Source organism: Halictus rubicundus, chromosome 1 (assembly GCF_050948215.1).
Source record: "Halictus rubicundus isolate RS-2024b chromosome 1, iyHalRubi1_principal, whole genome shotgun sequence".
NCBI classification, from domain to species: domain Eukaryota; kingdom Metazoa; phylum Arthropoda; class Insecta; order Hymenoptera; family Halictidae; genus Halictus; species Halictus rubicundus.
The window spans coordinates 33,373-52,897 of NC_135149.1; the positions used below are offsets into that span (position 1 = coordinate 33,373).

The 19,525-nt window shown below is 42.3% G+C and overlaps 1 protein-coding gene across 11 annotated transcripts in view; it reads right to left on the bottom strand.

Moving 5' to 3' along the window:
* Positions 1 to 10,916: 10,916 nt before the first annotated feature.
* LOC143364149 (echinoderm microtubule-associated protein-like 2) overlaps positions 10,917 to 19,525 on the bottom strand; it is a 497,449-nt gene continuing 488,840 nt past the window's right edge. For all 11 annotated transcript variants that reach the window (XM_076804737.1, XM_076804768.1, XM_076804680.1 and 8 more), the window contains one exon: positions 10,917 to 11,988. In XM_076804737.1, coding sequence (XP_076660852.1) covers positions 11,860 to 11,988 — 129 coding nt within the window. In that variant the 3' untranslated portion in view covers positions 10,917 to 11,859. The remainder of the gene's footprint in view (positions 11,989 to 19,525) is intronic.

Here is a 19,525-nt window from a genome sequence, read left to right on the forward strand (position 1 = left end):
GCCAGTGCGTCAACACCGTGCATCATAGGTAACAATTTCTCTAATTGTACACTTATCTACATCCACTCGCGACACAAACAATTACACTTGTAACTATTCCAAATCAGAATATATTTGTCTTGTTTGTTAACTCGCGTAATCTACAACCTTTAATAATTGCCTGATATCCTAATCTAATAATTGAACGTTCCCACATGATACAATCTTACCGCTCGGATTGTATCAATTAAATTATATATAAGTTACGAGGCTTACTAATCTTAGATTCAATTCAACGAAGATTTCTCCAACCTAGTGGCTCCCCGGTTTCGCATTGGGTGCGTCCACGAAAATTATACCATCCTAGCGGAACCCTGATTTCGCATTGGGTTCTTGCGTATCCTAGCAGCTCCCTGGTCTCGTATCAGGTGCGTCTGTGAGTTATCCACCTTCCTTTTAAATCGGGTTCGCCGCGTGTCTCTCCGAGTGACTCCCCGATTCCGCATTGGGTGCGTTCACGAAGTTTCATCCTCCTAGTAGCTCCTCGGTTTCGCATCGGGTGCATCTGCGTTTGACTCCAACCTCCCAGAGGTTCCCTGGTTTCGCATCAGGTGCGTCCTCGACGTCAACTATCCTAGCGGCTCCCCGATCTCGCATTGGGTGCGTCCGCGTACTTAACTAACAAATTGAAACCATATTCCTGGGGTAACAACCCCTCGCCGGCCTCTCGCGTTGCTCGCAGCCCTGGCTCGTAACAATAGTATTTTAAACAATACCACTGGGTTATGTGTCGTTTATTGTTTTATTAGTAGCTAAAGAAGGTGGCGCAGGTAGCAGCGTGACGCGATGCTAATTACCGCGGCGGAGTAAGGGTACCGACTTTTATAGCCAATTCGCCTGTGAATTTCTACAGTCGTTGGGCCTTCGGTCAAAATATACCTGCAGCCTTTTTAAACTGTGAATCCTCGAAGCTGGAGTTTCTGAAGAACTATAGCATTTCTGAAGAACACGAATATTTTTGTTACGGTGAGAGAGGGGGAAACGTAAAGTGTCTTAAGAATGTATAAATATGGGCACTTTTTGCTACTCGTGCTATTAGTCTATCTGCATTACGGTTTGTAAAGCAACGTGCATATTAAGAAGTTAAGACTATTTCTTTCGGATTTTAAAACAGTGCCACATAAAACAAATAATTTCTGGCGATAATCAAAAAAACATCCGATAATTATATTAATTTTACTTTTGCTGATTGTTTATTTTTCTTGTTAGATTCGTTTTTATAAACATGAAGATCAATCCGACGAACGTTATAAACATTTTGATGGAAACATATAACAGTAATAATAACGAGGGAACACCCACGAATGGGAAGGAAATTGAACTGGCACACATTATTATAGATCTGATTGATAGGTACAGAGAAACAGGGTACATGAATTTCGAAACGCAACAACAATTAATATTCGATGACCTAACATACGAACCGACTTCATTTAATGTTCCCGAAAACGAAGAAGATTTGGAATCAGCGTCAACATCGAAACCGTCGTCTTCAAGTTCTCCGGACGAGAGTCCAGAAGAAATGGAATATGTAGACATTGATTTAGAATATAAGACGAAAGCTGTAGATTATTGGAAGAGTGGAAGAAAAAGACCACTAAACTTCCAAACTGTAAAAAACCAATACAAGAAATTGAAGAGACAATCAGATTTATACAGATGGGAAGAACAAATTAATAAAGGCGGATGTCGTTACGATAAACTTAAAGCAATTGCACATGCTACACTTGAAAAATTTATTGTAGCAAGAAATAATAAAATTTTAGTACACCACATAGATTTGAGACGGTGGGCAATGATCGAAAATTTATCAATAAATTTAGCAGGATTTCAGGCATCGTCCTTTTGGTTGTGGAAGTTTAAAGAGAACTATAATATAGTATCAAGAAAAACGACGAAACTCGTTACCCGCCATCATAGTAACCATTTAACAGATTTGAACGCAGCAGCAGAAGATTTTGTGTGTCATGTGAAAGGGTATTTTGAAAATTATGGCGCAAGCAATATTTTCAATAGTGATCAAAGTGGGTTCCAGTTGGAATTGCACTCTGGTCGAACACTTTCACACAAAGGTGAAAAAGAAACGGGTGCTCTTGTCCAATCCATATCGTCAACAACTCACAGCTACACTATGCAGCCCACAATTTCAGCTGATGGACAGTTGCCATCGCCATTGTATATTGTTTTGAAAGAAGTCAAAGGGCAGGTAGGACCCCGTGTACGAAGAAGTGTATTCACGGCACCTAATGTCCACATTGTAGCTTCCACATCGGGTAAACTAACGAAAGAATTATTTAGAACGTTGTTGACTGAAGTATTTCCGGCTGCTACCTGCGCCACCTTCTTTAGCTACTAATAAAACAATAAACGACACATAACCCAGTGGTATTGTTTAAAATACTATACACGTTTATACTAAATGCTTATATTTCGATGAAACAAGCCAGAATTCCTTCCTACGCACGCCAGGTGCAAGACTATCTTCCATTATGCATAATTATTGTTAAATGGCAAAAAAAAAGAAAATCCTGAAACATGTATCCCCTATTTTGGATCAAAGATCACACACCCAAGTTTACATTAAAATAAACTAACAATAAATAAAAGAAACTGCAAAAAAAATAAAATTTTTAATATATTGTTTAAACAAAAAACTTTTGTTAAAATTTTCTTGCGCGACTACATTTCCCATTGAAAAACACACAATTTAAAAAAAAAATTCAAATTTTTTCGACCTCTGGTTTCCGAGATATCTCAAAAAATATGGTTTTGACCCCCAATTTTGAGGGCTGTTTTCACCCCTTCAAAGTGGATGTCTGCCGATAAAAAAAAACACGTGTCAAATATTTTTCAAAGAACTATAAGGTCCCATAAGTTTCATCAAAATCGTATTTTCGCATCTGAATATGTTCTCTTGTAAGTCAAAGAACAAAAGATTTTCGATTTCCATGTTTCTTATAGTAAATCGATCTACGTATATTCTTATATTATGAAAGAACTTTTTCCAAATAGTCACGAAGCAAGGAATGGCACGATGATGTCACTTTCGTATTTATCCACAGAAACTTTAAGTTTATTTCGATAGTGGGGTAAGTAATTTATGTTTTATACGTGCGTTGTGAAATTTTGGGGAAATGAAAGTAATAAAAAACTTTCCCATTATGTCGTTAAATAACCACTCAGGTAAGTTAACTTTATATAAAAGTGTTAATCTCCACAAAAAATACCGATGGACAATCAGTCAATTGGTTAAAAATGCTGTCGTTACGATGTTAAAAAAAACCGTACAAAGACATAATGAATCTACATACTACCTTTCATTCCACCGATTCATCCTGAGTATTTTAAAGTCCTTAATGTATCCGAAACAGAATATTTTGTAGCTTAAGCAGAAGATAATTAGTTTATTATACAAAATTACAATATGTGTAATATAAATAAATAAGTCTGTTTGCTTTTAACTTGTTTTCTTAATCAAAAGCATTATGTATTTTTGTTCATCGTAAGTCATTAACTAAAAGAAATATTAATTTTGAAAATGGTGTTGGTCGTTGTTCAGAATTCGAATTCTGGAGTTGCCGGCCGTTACGACTGCCGTCAAGCGTTCGCTCCAGTTCCTTTTTTTTCGAATGTGTTTCGAGTCGCGTAGCGATTGCTTGTTACCGTTGGGCGAGGTCGCATAATATTTGTCAGACCTCATTGCCGGTAAACCTCCTCTATTCGAATCTCGACCGAGTTGTTTAACTGTATCATACGATCGATCATAACCAATAGCGTACGACCACGTCTGCCGGTCGAAGAACATTTAAGGCTCTCCCCTGGCGGAGCAGCTCTCTTTTTCTCAGTTCTCGCTCCAGTCAGTTTCAGCTTCAATTCACGTTCTATCCTTTCGCGACTTTAATACTGTTGTTCTTCGACCAGCCGATATTTCTGCGTCCCGTTATGTGACTCTGCTCGCGACAACATTTTCCTACGCTTGCGTTGAAAATTTTTCAATCGCGGCGGCCCTCGTTAAGGTGCCGCTCAAGATTTCCGGCGCGATTCGAAGCAGAGGCGATCACGCCGCAAGATTTCCGTTTGTTGCTCGGCGACTAGCGGGGCTAAAACCTTTCAACCCGGAAATAAAGTGGATTCACACCGAAAGGACAACATTCTGATTGTCCCATCTTCTACTTGCCTCCTCGCACGCTCATTTCTGAGGGGTCCCGCCCCACAGGCGACTCCGACCATCGGTCGACGCCAAACAGTCGTCTAAACATTTACCATACACATTTTCAAACAAGTTATTCATAAAATTGTACTACGATATATAAATTTCACGTTAGAAGATTGTATATTTTATGAAACATTTTGTTCTATAATGTAAAAATATTTTTTAATATATTCAAATGCGAAAGTCTAAATACATATTTCGAAAGAAAATATGTATGACTTACAACCACTTTCATAATCACCGGCTCGGTTATTCATAGAGAATGTGTACAGTTTAACAAACTTTTCTTTTCCACCTCTTATACACAAGAAAACCTCCATACTTGAACAAAAGTGAGACTCGAAACACGTGTAAGTATCAAGAGTTGTATTTATAATTAACTCTGCTAATAAAAATATCTTAACTCTATTAAATGTCATTCAATCCAACTGTATTAGACTAGCCATAGGTGCCTTTCGCACTAGGCCTATCTTAAGCCGTCTAGCAGAAGCTAATGAAGAACCTTTAGAATTCAGAAGAAAAAACTTAGCATGACATACGGCGTAAAACTATCCTCTACCCCATCAAACCCTGCCTACACCAAAATTTCTTCTACTCGATATGAACTCAATTATCCAACGATTCCTTCCTAAACCCTTATCCTTCCGATTTAAAGCTTACCTAAATGACATAATCCAAATTCTCCCCCTCCCCCCAATAACATCAAAATCTCCCATATCCGACCCCCCCCCCCTGGTTAACTCCCCCTCCTAAAATCGATTTTTCACTGAAAATTCACCCTAAGGAGCATACTAACCCCCAAATCTATAAAGCCCTTTTCTATGAAATCTCCCAGAAATATCCTGATTATACACACATTTTCACCGACGCCTCCAAAAGCAAGGAAGGCTCTGGTTGTGGAGTTATCCTCCCTGATAAACATATATTATATAAACTCCACGACTGATGCTTTATCTTCTACAGCGAAGCGTTTGTTATTAAATCGGCTCTAGAACTTACCATTAATACTAGTAACCCCAAAGTCTTAATTTTTTGACTCTCTAAGCGTTATTTCTTGTCTGGCAAGTCATGATAACAGAGAACCAATAATCCAAAACATATTCAATTGAATCTCAACCTTATACAAAAAAAAAATGAAGGTATTGTATTTGTATGGATCCCCTCACATATGGGAATCGCCAGCAATTGAAAGGCTGATACAGCTGCTAAAGAAGCCATAAAAACCTCACCTCAAAATTTTCCGATCTCTCCCAATGATCTAATTGGAGAGATTAAGTTAAGAACTCAAAGTACCTGGAATGAAAAATGGACTAGCTCCACCCGCCCCCCAACTATTCAAAATAAGGAAAGATATCTATAGTAAGAACTCCTCTAACATTATCCACAGGAAAGACCAAGTACTCACTACGCGACTTAGAATTGGTCACTGAAATATTACACACGTCCATAAAATCTCAAAAAACCCTCCAACTCTCTGTTCCCCATGAAACAAACCACTATCTATTGAACATATCCTTCTCGAGTGTCCAGCCCTTCAAGCACAATGACAAGCCCACGGCATTCCAGCCAACCTGAGTGAATGTCTCAACGACCAAAAGACCATTGCACTCGTTCTTATCTTCCTCAAAAAAGTAAACCTATACCACAAAATTTAATTATATCACACTCATGTATTATTGCGCTAACAATCTATTATTAGATTATAGATACATTATGTAATTATTAGATTATTACAATCTAAATATCTATAATTGTACACCAAAAGTGGTCGCTAATGACCTCGATATTGTGACGGGTATCCGTCAGGGTGGAGGGAGTGCCGACTCAGCCGGCTGCCAGGGGTCGGTAGCGCCTCGAGGAGGAATAACTGGTAGTCGTTTTCTGGTGGAATACTCGTGTTTATTCTCCGTATTTTCTCTATTTACAGTGGGTGCCCACAGGTGGCGTGATTGCGGCGGTATCGCGGCGGATCGGTAGCGCGGCGGATCGGTAGCGCGGCGGCGCGGTATCGCCTCGACGTCGGGGAGTCGGTCAGGGGTTCGCAGGACGGTCCCGCAGGCTTGCGCCCCTCGGGGGAGGGATTCCGGCCCGTTTGCACGGTGCCGGCTCGGACGAGTTTCCCGTAGGCTTGCGCCCCTCGGGGGAGGGATTCCGGCCCGTTTGCACGGTGCCGGCTCGGATGAATTTCCCGTAGGCTTGCGCCCCTCGGGGGAGGGATTCCGGCCCGTTTGCACGGTGCCGGCTCGGACGAGTTTCCCGTAGGCTTGCGCCCCTCGGGGGAGGGATTCCTGCCCGTTTGCACGGTGCAGGCTCGGATACGGGAACGAGGGTGTCTGGCGGAAACGGTGGTCTCGGTGGGAACGGGGTGCGGTCGGGTTGGAGGTACAGCGGAGGGCTTACTCGGCGGTCGCTCTCGGTCTCGCATGCCTGGCCTCAACTGCCCCGATTGCTGCTTCTCGCGGCCTACTTATCCTTCCCACCGCTCACTTCCACTCGCGAGCAGCCGGCTCGTCGCGGCGGCCACCTCGCGGCCGCGACGAGAGGCTGTGCTCGGCCGCGGTCTCGGCGCGCTCGCTGGGAGTGGGGCGGTGGAAGGCGCGGTGTTAGGCGGGGAAGTCGCGGGCCTTCTATATACCCGTTACAATATTAATGCGACCTTCATTAATAAATAATATGCGACGAAACGACGAAACTCGCGTTCCGTCGCGAGCTCGCAAAACTGAACCAAGTGCGAGCCAATCCGCGACCGGCCCCTTATGCGAACCAATCCGCGAAAAGACCTAAGCGCGAACCAATCCGCGAGCACCAACGCTTCGCGAACTTTTCGCGAGGCGGCGCACTCTTCGTAGACCGCGCTTCTGCTATAAATACCGGGGTGAAACGCGATCAAATCGGAGTTGGCTTGGGATTGCTCATGGAGGATCATCTCCGAGCTCCTGACCCCTCGCAGCCGGTTGTGAACACGCATACTACGGCTTCTTCCGTGTGTGTATGCGAGCACGCTGGTATCAGGAGGAACGCATACTACGGCTTCTTCCGTGTGTGGGCGAAACCGACACCGCGAGCGAGTCTCGAGTGAGCAGTCGGGCGAGAGCCGTGCTTCTAGGCACTGCTGGTCGTCGCGCGCTCCGGCCCTCTCCCCACTACCCGATTCCCGATTCCGTCGATCCTGCGAAATCCACTCGTCGGTCCGCGACCGGGCGTCGCGTCTCATTCGTGTCAGTCCTCGTCTAACCGCAGCCGCGTTCGGAGCTCGTCCTGTACGAGTAACGACGCCAGTGACGGGAAGCTCGTTCTCTGGGTTCGTCTGGGTGCGAGCAACCCCCACCGCGATCTGACTGGGGACGACGGGTGGGGCGTTCCGTCGGTCCGGATTCGGAGTCGATTCGCGACCACCGTGAGCTCAGCCTCAGCGTAGAACGCCAATTCACAACTTCTCGCTGAGCCGCGGTGGTTCCTACCGTCCAGCTGCAGATCCGGAATCCGGCAGACTTCAGGAATCGAGGCTACGATTTCGTCGTAAAGAGCGAGCCCTGTTCGCTCCGCGTTTCCGTCGCGAGAGAATCGAGTCCTGTTCGCTCCGCGTTTTCCGTCGTAAGGGAAGCGAGTCCCGTTCGCTCCGCGTACCCGTCGTAAAAAGCGAGTCCTGTTCGCTCCGCGTTACCGCCGTAAGAGGAGCGAGTCCCGTTCGCTCCGCGTATCTGCCGTAAAGAGCGAGTCCTGTTCGCTCCGCGTTTTGTATATAAAAGCGAGTCCAGATCACTTCGCGTTCCGCCGTTTTATCACTTCGCGTTAATTAGAATTAAGATAGGTTATAAGCGTAGGTTAAATTGTTATGATAACGTGTCGTTTCCTCGCGCTGCTTACAGCCAGCCGTTTCACCGGAACCCGCCAGCCGAGACACGCCGTCGTGCTCCGGGGCGAACCGCCGCCGGAAATAAAGTTGATATCTTTTCCATAAGAACCGTCTCTAATTATTTCACCTGCTGTCCTCTCCACCGACCCTGGCGACTGAGCAAATCCAGGAGAGGACAGAACTCGCCTTCCTTTCGCGATTAAACGCTGACGTAAGAAACGCTCCCGTTACAAATATTAAAAAAAAAATATGACTAAAATTCAGTTTTTTCCTTTGACTATCAATTTTCAATTTATTTAACGATTACTGTGCAACTACCTTTACATCGGCAAAATATTACGATAAATATTATGGTATATTCTAATAAAGATTAGGATTCCACTACAAAAACTAATAACAAAGTTATTAAGAAAATCTAATAACATAGTTTTATTATAGATAATTGTATCTATTTTTCCTTATATATAAATGTGTTGAAATTTGTCAGTGTTTGGAACTATAGGGAAGGAAGGAGGTATAAAGGTTGTGAAAGAGACGGATAGAGAATAATAGTGGACTGTATGTGAATAACAAAATAGTATATTAAACAGAAGTGAAAAAAGTACAAGAGAGCGATGAATAGAAAAGGTGCAAAACAGCGGCGAATATAGGGAAGTGATGATGTAACGGACAAATCGTGAAGCGCACAATTTGGGAGAGAAAAGAGTCGTGAAGCGCACGAATACCCCGCGTAAGGACCCCGCGCTGCGGTTATCGCGAGTTATTTATACTGTGCGGCGCACCGACAGCGGAAGGAGTAAGGAGTGGGGTTTTTGAACATGACGAAGGATTTGGCAGTGCCGAACGTTAGTTTGCGCACGAGGGCAATGCCCTAACGACCGCTGCTGCACAGGAGACAAGGACGGTGGGTAATGGATGTGATATTTTGGAATATGGGAAACGGTGGCTCACGCGACAAGTAATACATCTACGTAAACATAAGGGTTACGTCTGCGTTCGTTCACCCGGTCTCGGCGCCGAGCTCGATCAGCTGGGCTATTGTCAACGCCGAGACACGGTCGCACCGAGGTAGTTCTTCTGCGGATTAGCGAGCAAAAACTTTATGGCCTCTATGTAAGAACCGTCGTGGACCGAAATGGTTTTGCGTTACCGGAGTTACCGGTAACGCCTGCAACGATTTTGAACACAAAGAAATTACTTTTGAGTATGTATTGCATTCAATTAAACAAAATAAATCCTCTTTTGGAAGCTTTTAAGTAACATTAACACTTTGAACGCCAAACTAGAAACCCCAAAAATTCCATAAAATCAAAGTAAGTTATTTAATGAAATAAAAATTGCAAAAAATTAAATGTATGATACTGAGTAATCCTCCAACTTTCTTGCATGTTACAGATCCTAATCAAGTTTAATAGAATGAATATATCAACGTAAAAATTCATTTTAAAACCTGCACAAATAATTCCGTCACCCACATATGGGTGACGTGGCATTCAACGTGTTAACCAGTTAAGCGTGGAGTTTAATTTGAAAAATCCCTCACGGCGCGGAATTAAAATCAAGCAATGACGAATAGACACGTCGAACGCAGGCCAAATGCGGCTATTATAAAAGCCAAAGCGCTTGTAAAGCTAAATGAGAAAGAATTACATTTTTATTCGATAAGAAATTAACAATTCGTTAACGTTAACCGCACCGCAATAGAATTTTGAATGACGTGTATACACGTCAAACACGCTTAACTGGTTAAGAAGAAAAAGTCATTTCTAGTGGAAGGTTTACTCTTTAGTTACATAATTTAATATTTCATGTTTTATATAATCAGAAATTATTATGAAATAACTTATTGAAGGGAAGTTTTCTTGAGTCACGTATTATTTTATCATTACAATTCTATCATAGTCTTAGTCTTGTACCTGATTTGCATCATAAGGAAGGATGATGAATAATGCTCTTAGCACCAATTTTTTAATTAAATTTAAAAAGAACAATTTTAAACAGTAAATAGATATTTCATTATATTTCAGTAATTTGTATACATATATTTGTTATACATACTGTTAAGTGTGAAATTGTGTGTACATGTATATACGCTCTGGTGACAGTGGCCGGGAAAATAACACGTACGAACAGGTTCATTTATACAGGTACGAAAGAATGTTTGAGGATAAAGTTATCGTTTCTGGAGGGGGACATAAGTCTATGTGGGTAAATCACATTTTCGAAATCATATATTCCAAGATCTTACGAACCGTAACGTTTTTTTAAATGAAATGATATATTTTCTAATTATGTTTTGGTATAGCGTCTCAAGACGAATTCAATGAGCTATTGTAAGAAATACAATGTTTAGGCACACTGTTCAGGCAACTCCGACGTGCTACATGTAACTGGTAACGCAAGTGTTCAAAATGACGACCTTGAACATGGATACAGTAATATATCAACAATCAGGGAGAATACGAAAATATTCGAAGAGTGCTTTGAGCCAATTAGTCTTCCATTAAAGTTGCTCTTGAGTGACCTTGAACGATCTTCTAATAGGTCATTGTAATCGTCTTGGTACACTCCATCAGAATGTAAATAAAAATCATATCATCCCATATAAAGAAACATTTAATGTTCGTAAGATCTCGGACCTTGAGACGAGCTTCACTCACACAGACTTCTGCCCCCCCCCCCCCCCTAAATACTATAACTTTCTCCTGAAACATTTCTTTATATTTGTATAAATAACGAGGTTATTAGGGGTAGCAGAATTAAATGAGACACTTTGTATATAGAATTACATAAAATCAAAGAGAAGTGTTTAGACAAAATACATGTTTTTTTGCTTTTCTTATAAATATATCTTCTCAATCTTTTGATGAACAGCATATATACCTGTAGTTAGGTAGTATTTGTTATTAATGATTATTAAACAAAGGACGTATACAGTTATTAAGCTTCAACGCTTGAAAAATAATTTTTAACATCTTGAATGCATAAAAAACACCTGCATTATGCGTTATTGAAAAAATGAAACACAATTTGCACTCTTTACCACAACAAATAGTAAACTTTTGGATATCTCTAATAAAGAATGAATTTTGAAACATGCATGGTAATTGTCTGTAAATATAAACTAACAGTAAAACAATAGATACTCAATTGGTGCAGTAAACAAATAATTTCTTTTTTATTTTCGCTAATTATCTTCACATCTATTTTCTCTTCACTGACCTGGCTATTTCGCATTTTTCTTGTAATCATGTAAAGATATCTCGAAATTAATCGCCAAATTCTTGTCATTCATTGGAAATAGTTTCAAAACAAATATTCAATTGATCCTTGACCATCTTCTATTTTTTCTTCAATTATCCTGTCGCATTTTTAAGTAGGAGTTTTCAATTTATTAATTGTTCAATAATAACGAAAATTTACTCCTATCCTATCTATTTTACGACATTGAATATTTTCAAAGGTCACTTTTCGGGAAAAAGTAATAGAAATTTGTATGCAATACTTTCCAAGTTCTTTCCATTTGTAATTACCAATGTTGCATAGTCAACATTGAAGACTTATCATCTCCTTTCAAATTAATATTTAGCTTTTTATATCATTTACACAACTGTTTGGAATTATATTCAGTGATCATTCAACTTCATTTCTGGTTTTATATTCGCCTTTATTTTGTTGATTTCTCGACGATTTGGCCATGAGAGACTGATCGGAAATCAACATGATGCTGAATTTCATCGATTGAAGAGAGTTAGTAATTTACAATCCATTGTAGAACGCTTGTATCACTTCCACCGGTAGAAATTAATCGTGTGTCGTCATGCAGGAATGATACATTTGTAACGTGGCTTGAGTGGCCGCCATATGTATGACAGAGCGACTGAAACAAAGAAATTTTATTTTTATTTATTTTATTAAATGCCAGCCAGGCTTTACGTTAAATTAGTGTTCGATAATTTCATGGTGGCTCGTGTAGCGTTTGGGTGAGGCCGCGTTCGCGCCGCGGAACGACGGAATCACGACGCCGGTGAGACAGCGACATTCAGGGAATTCGCAACAGCTGCGTGACCGTAGGTCGACGAACGTATGCCGTTGGTATAAACGCGAATCTAGCCGGATAACGGAGGGCCGCGTGTTCACCTTTCAGCGAGTGTACGCCGCCGGGCATAAACGCGGAGTAGTAGATTCGTGGGGGTAGCGTCGTCGTAGATTTTGGGAAGAATTGTTCACGAAGTGCGGGTCGTTTCCACGACGAGACGACGCGACAAGCTCGTACTTGTACGAAAAACTAGAGACCGCGTAACACGAGCGCGCCCACCATCCGTCGCGAGAGTTTTTAAATCGTGCTCGGCGGAAAATGACAACTGCCGGTCTCCACTGGCAGCTCACATTTGATATTCCCGATTAACACGTTCACGCCGGCGCACAGTGCGGATAAGTCGGCACATCTCACTACATTTTTATTTGACGATGCACGAAAACTTCCTTTGGCAGAATTGCATATTAGCAGGAAATTCATATTATTATTCATTTAAAAATCATTTAACAATTTTTTTTTATGCATAAAAATATTTTTTTTCAACTTATTAATTTTATTGTTAAATTTAATTTTTTGTGACTAATTACCATTACATATTGTTAAAGGATGGAGTTGGAAGCGTGGAGGGAGTTAAGATTCAACGACGCGAGCACTGTGGTGTTCAAAGTCAGTCTAACGTCTAGTTTATTAACACTTGCGTGAGTCACTTAAAACTAATCCCTACACCAACTTAAGACTAAGAGAACCGCAAAGGAAGAAAACTATGACTAAGCGAAGCGCGGAAGCCCAAAGAAGCGCAGTGAGTTTACTTTAGCGAAAGGAACAGCAAAGGCTCAAGCGAGGCGAAGCGTGTTATACAGCGAGCAGTTCAACGACTAACTACAAACCCAATTTTTTGGGAGTCGGTTGCGCTGAAGGTGGTCGAAAGCCTCGGGACGGGAGAGGTGACGAGAGCCTCGGTGGTCTAGCGCCTTGTTGTGTTTGGGCAATCCCGTCACCTCTCTCGCCCCTGGCCCATACTAGGGTCTCGTGCCGCCGCGGAGCTCGCGTGATCCGAAACACATATGCATTAGTAACCAAATTTAGATTTTTGTAAAAAAATTGGCTATAGCCGGTTTTGGGGGCCAAATCTGCCCTGGAAGGGATTTTATTCCAATTTGCGCCATTCGATAGCCTACCAAAAAAGATACCTTTCAGCCAAGTTTTAGCCCTATAGCTCATCTGTAAGGGTAGTTGTAGAGGAAAAACGAAAATCCAGTTTTTGGTCCATTTTCCCCATTTAATGACAATTTAAAATTCTGAAAAAATCTGACACAGTTCGCACACCAAACCACATACTTTGAGTCGTTTTCAGATTTTTCCGTTGCAAACTCTGGCTGTAAAAATCGAAAAAATGCAGATTTCATATGGAAATCTAAGTCTAATCTAATCTAATCTATCTCTCTTCTCTTGTTTGAGAAGTGCCCAAAACAGGCTATTTGTCCGCACTGTGCGGCAGTGCTATTTGTGTTTCTCTTCGTGGGGCGGCGCTCGTATTCATGCTTTTGTGGCGGATTCTCACGGTGTTTCATTCCCTATATGAACTCTGAGAATAAGGGATATGATGGAGCAAACCACACCCTGGACTATTGAGATACGCTTTGTAGAGACTTTATTAGCTTTTTAACGTGTGTATATGGGGGAGTTTCACATTAGACTGGGGTGGTTGTATATTTGAATGCATCGGTTAAAATGCCCTTTACCAACTTATATATATAAATCTCTATGAGCTAGGAACTTATTATCTTAGTAACTATTTGGTAGATGGCGCATGTGCTACTCGTACTGTAGGGATATTGGCGCTGCCGCGCCATTCCCCTAGACATGCGCCTAGAGAATATACTCCGACGAGGTTGGCAGTGCCAACCTCGGGCAATGCAGGCGAGAGAACCGCCAATGTACTCTCTCTCTCGCTGCCTGACTCTCGATCGAGACAGACGTCTCGATCCAACGCTCTCGAACCAGAGTCGAATAAAGTTGTTTCGTTACATACACGTGTTAGTGATTATTGATAGAAAGTCTCCTAGTGGTTCTGTGCAGAGTAGGCTGCATCTTGGTTCCGCATTTATCGGCGGGACCCTTAAACCTACAGTACTGTAGGGTGTATGGCGCCACCGTCGCCTTTTCCCCTCGGCCGCTCCGATCACGCTAGTTTCCACTCTCGCGTGGGCCATGCGAACAACGCACGTGCGAGACGAAACTCGCTCTCCTTCATTACTCGTCGCTCGTAGCGACCGGACGCGTTCGTCAACCGTCCCTCTCTTGCCGTTTATCTCTCGTAGTGATCGGACGCGTTTGCTCAGAAATACAGTCTTGCTCTTGTAATTCGAGTCCTTCTCGGACTGTGTAATAAATCGTGCCCACGGGTTCTCGTAGAACCGAAGTCAAGTGTCTTATCTTTCATAATCCAACCACGTGGTTCCTTAACCTATAACTATAACGTAGAGTAGGCTACGTGCCTCGCTATCCCTCCCGAGGCTTCGGATATTCGCCGCGGGTGTTATATCTCGACCAACCTACAGTACTGTAGGAAGTTAGTACGCAATATTCGTGGAGAATATTCCAAGCCTCGCGGAGGGCGAACGAGGCACGTAGCCTACTCTACGTATACTGCGCGGTTAAGGAGCTACGTGGTCGGGTATGAGAAACGACACTCGCGTTTGCGGTGTTATGTACGTATTAGGGACCCGAAATTACGATACTTGTCTGCAGATGGCACAACCGGTTAATCTATCAATTTCGCGGCATGAGTTCAAACGCCTCAAAGTACTAAGGTACTAAACTCCCGAACGCGGCTTTATCTGGGAAGGGAAAATGGATATAAAATGTTATAACGTAACTTGGTCGGAAAACTTTGCTGTATTTCTAATAATGTTGATGGGTCGACAAAGTGATTTTTGAGATCAAAAAACGAGTGTCCCGGGCCTTTTCTCTCTGTTCCTTTTATCGGACCTCCGGTTCCAGGATGCGTTGATGGTGGGGCGTCGTGAGGTCCAATCAGAAGGGTAGTCTCCTCCCCTAAGTTGCGTGGGCCTAGAATGCGTAAGGCCTCGAAGGAGTGGCCCAAGGGGACGTAATCTGGGGGGTTACTCGCGTGTAGCATGCCACGTGCGTTTCGATTGCCGTTCGATGTCTTCGTAGGTGGCCTCTTGTTCGGGGGTGACTAATTTATGTCTTCCAGGTCCTTGAGGGAGGCTGTAGAGCTGTCTTCTCTCGGGTCTGTTTTTCCTCGTTGTCCTTCGCTTAAGCGGGCCTGGTCCTAGTAGAAGTGGTTCCGCTCCGTTATCGCTTGCAGCTGGCATTCCTTGCGTCTCGCTTTCCCTACTCGAGTGACCTCTTAACTTAACATAACATTTTCTAACTGCGCTTTCTTAAAAATTATCCTTATAGAATACGTGTCTGTTCGAATACGCGCGGTATCATGTCTAGTTATTACCGAGATGGCGCCTGTTTCGATTAGGGCGACGTCACACCTCCCCCTTTAATAAAAAGGATGTTACATGTAGTAACAACTTTTACTTTAATACTAGGTAGAACACCTTATAACTAAGCGGAACAATAATAATTAATAATAATAGATTAATAATAAAATTAACGGTAAACGCAAAAGGAAAAATAATAGCAAAGCGCCAATTGCTACAGTAGTAATAATAATAATAATGATGACAATAAAAAAAAAAAAAATATAGTATAGTATGATTATAGTATAGAAAGGGGGTAGTTATAATAATATTTATTATAGAAAGCAGAGGTACTAAAATGCTTAGTAACATAGACAGATATTTTATTTTGATATATAGAATAATAGAGAAAATAACTACTGTAACATAATCATATTAAAGGTATGCATATATACAAAAACACAAAAAGAAATTAAATGACAATAGTAATAGCGATCTTAATAATGATGTTTATAATTATAAAAGGATGTGGTATGACTAAGTATAAAAATAGGTGTTACTAACGATACAGCTTATTTAGAAGATATATGCATATATTATTATTCGCCTATATTCCGCATTCATGATACATATGCATACATACGTAAGCACCCTTGCTATAATGCTCGACTCGATATTCTACAGGTATATCAAGGATCTGGTTGTGGATCGGGTAGCGGTTCAGGCCTAATATGGGCTAATTTAAGTTTATTGGTATGGACTATCTTCATACGTGATTGGTTGATTGCGATTTCGGCATTGGAATCATCAAATAATCGGGTTATTTTATACGGTCCGTTCCATTGGGGGTCAAACTTGGAAGTTCGAGGTTCGTGAAGCAGGTACACGTGGTCGTCGATCCTAAACTTGTGTTGGTTGACGTTCCGGTCATAAAGTTTTTTACACTTAGCCTTGGCTTTCTTAAGGGTTTGGGCGGCAGATGCTTGTACGGTTGTTATTGTAGAGAAAAGGTCGTCGAAGTATTGAGAAAACGTTCGGGGTGGTTGTACGTCGGCAAATTCTGAAGGGATGCGGGCCTTTTTACCAAAAATAAGTTCATGGGGAGTGAAACCTGTAGACTCGTGAACCGATGTATTGTAGGAAAACATGCCGAATCGTATCCATTTATCCCAATCTCTCTTAGTGCAATAGTGTTTTAAATATTCGATGAAGACGTGGTGAGCGCGTTCGAGCGAACCTAATGATTGGGGATGGTATGCTGTAGATTTAATTTGTTTGATTTTGAAGATGCGGCAAAAGCATTTCATTATTCGGCTCATAAAATTTCTACCTTGATCAGTGTGGATGGTTTTTGGGCATCCGAAACGAGAAATAAATTGTTCTGCAAGTGCAGAAGCAACAGAGACTGCATCCATTTCTCGGAGAGGGATAGCATCTGAATATTTTGTCAGATTATCTTGGAGGGTGAGGAGATATCTGTAACCTGATTCGGTTACTGGTAAAGGTCCAACAATGTCTAACTGTACCTTATCGAATGCCTGTTGAGGGGTGTCTGTAATACGAAGAGGTTGTTTAATCCCTTTCCTTACTAGTTTGAATTTTTGACAACTGGGGCAGGTTTTTACGAGGTCTGCGATATCTTTTCGCATTCCTTTCCAATAGAAGTCTTCACGAACACGGTTATATAACTTAGTAATTCCTTTGTGACCACCCACCACAGACTCGTGGTATTCTTTAAGGATACGACTTTGGTCGTCCTTTGGGGGAAATTTTAGTTCGTTTGAGCATATAGTGATAGTATACCCTTCCGTCGAGAAACCAGCCTTGAATAGTTTTTCTATATCGATCCAAGGAATTTGATCTAAGTCGTTACGATTTTTCGATACACTGCAAGTAAAGAGGCCAAGTCCCTTCATTAAATTTTTTAAACTATGAATGCACAATTCGATGTTTGTAAGGCTGGTAGGTGAATTGGGGGTTTCTTGGGTAATTAAGTGGAAAATATTGGTTCGACCGGATCGGATGGCAATGGCTTCACCTACGTTGGCATCCACGTTGCGCAATTCATGGATGGAGAACCTCCCTTGTTCGAGTAACTCATTACTAGTTGCAGAAGTTAACTCGTAGTTTGCCGAAATGAAATGAACTATGTGATCTTTTCTCAGAGATAGGAAATCTTTACTGTAGGTAAAACATGAATGGGTTAAAGTGTATAATTCGTTAGTGTTGAATCGGGCAGCGATCGGTGGATCTTGGTTGGATATGTTTCGTTCTTCTGAAAAAGGGTTATCGTCAGGTTGGGTAGCGTCAGAGTCAACCGTGTCCCATAAATACCTTCCCTCGATGCGTGCACTGCAGCCTGTCCGTGGAGACGGTACGGGAATTTGCGCGCGTACCGGAACTCCGACATGGCGTACAGGCGAGATTTCCCTCGTTGCGAGTACGGGTTTTATCGTCGCTTCTCGTTGCACTGCAGCTTGTCCTTGGAGACGGTCTGGGAATTTGCGCGCAGAACCGGAACTACCGACATAGCGTGCAGGCGAATTTTCCAGCGTTGCAGGAAGAAGGGTCCACACTTTACTCCCCGGGACACGATCTACTGTCTTGTCTTGTTGAGTAGTCATGCAAATGTTGTTGCAGGATTTCGATGTTATTGTGGATGGTGTTCGGGTGGATACAAGTTGGTTGTTTATCTGGGGTAGATTTCCTATCTCTTCCGCCAACTTCTCGCTAGCAAAGAAGCAGGCGGCAACGGAAGCTTCACATTCGAGACATTGAGATACTTTGCCAGGATCGTCACCCGTTTCGATATCAGCAACCGGTGTTTTGTCCGCGCGGACAAGCATCTTTTCCTGACATCTAGAGTGAGAATCCCTTTGAAGTTCCACTGCCGTTTGTTGCAAAACCTCATCCGGAACGTTACGGGAAAGAGCATCCGCGTTGGAATTTACGCGTCCTGGCTTGTATACGATATTATAATCGTACTCGTTCAATTTGATTCTCCATCGCATTAATTTGGAGGTTGGATCTTTGGTGTTGTGGAGCCAAACTAGAGGTCGATGGTCCGTGACAAGGGTAAATTTATGGCCGTACAGATAGGGGCGGAAATGATTAACAGCGAAAATTATGGCGAGTAATTCCTTTTCGGTAGTAGAATAGTTTGTTTCGGTGTCGTTCAGTGTTCTCGATGCATAGGCAATAGGAAGATCTTTGCCTATATCACCCTGACTGAGGACGGCACCGATGGCATAGTTGGAGGCATCGGTAGTGACTATAAATGATTTGCGAAAATCCGGATATTGCAGGAGGGGTTGCCGGCAGATAGTGTCTCTTAGGTTTTCAAATGCTTCTTGCGCAGCATGGTTCCAGAAGAATGGAGTACTCTTTTTTAGCAATCGAGTCATGGGTTTTGCGAGTCTCGCGAAGTCCTTGATAAACCTGCGATAGTATCCGATTAATCCTAAAAAGGATTTAATTGTTTTCCTATTCGAGGGTACCGGGAACGATTTCACGGCTTTAATTTTACCGGGGTCCGGCTTCACTCCTTCGTTAGTGATCAGATGCCCTAGATAAGCTATTTCTTTGCGAAGAAACATGCACTTTTCCGGTTGAAGTGCCAGCCCAGCGTTTTGCAAGCGGCCTAGCAGAGTGTTTAGTTTTCTAGAGTGTTCTTCGAGTGAATTAGCATAGACGACAATATCATCCATGTATACGAATAATTCGATACCCTGTAGACCGACGAGGACACGATCCATAAGCCTCTGGAAGGTGGCTGGTGCGTTACAAAGACCAAAGGGCATTCTATTAAACTCGTAATGTCCAAAAGGGGTTGAAAATGCGGTTTTTGATTTAGAAGAGGGGTCCATAGATACCTGATGAAACCCTGAGGCTAAATCGAGCGTGCTAAAATATTTAGCACCTCCTAGTTGATCGAGGAT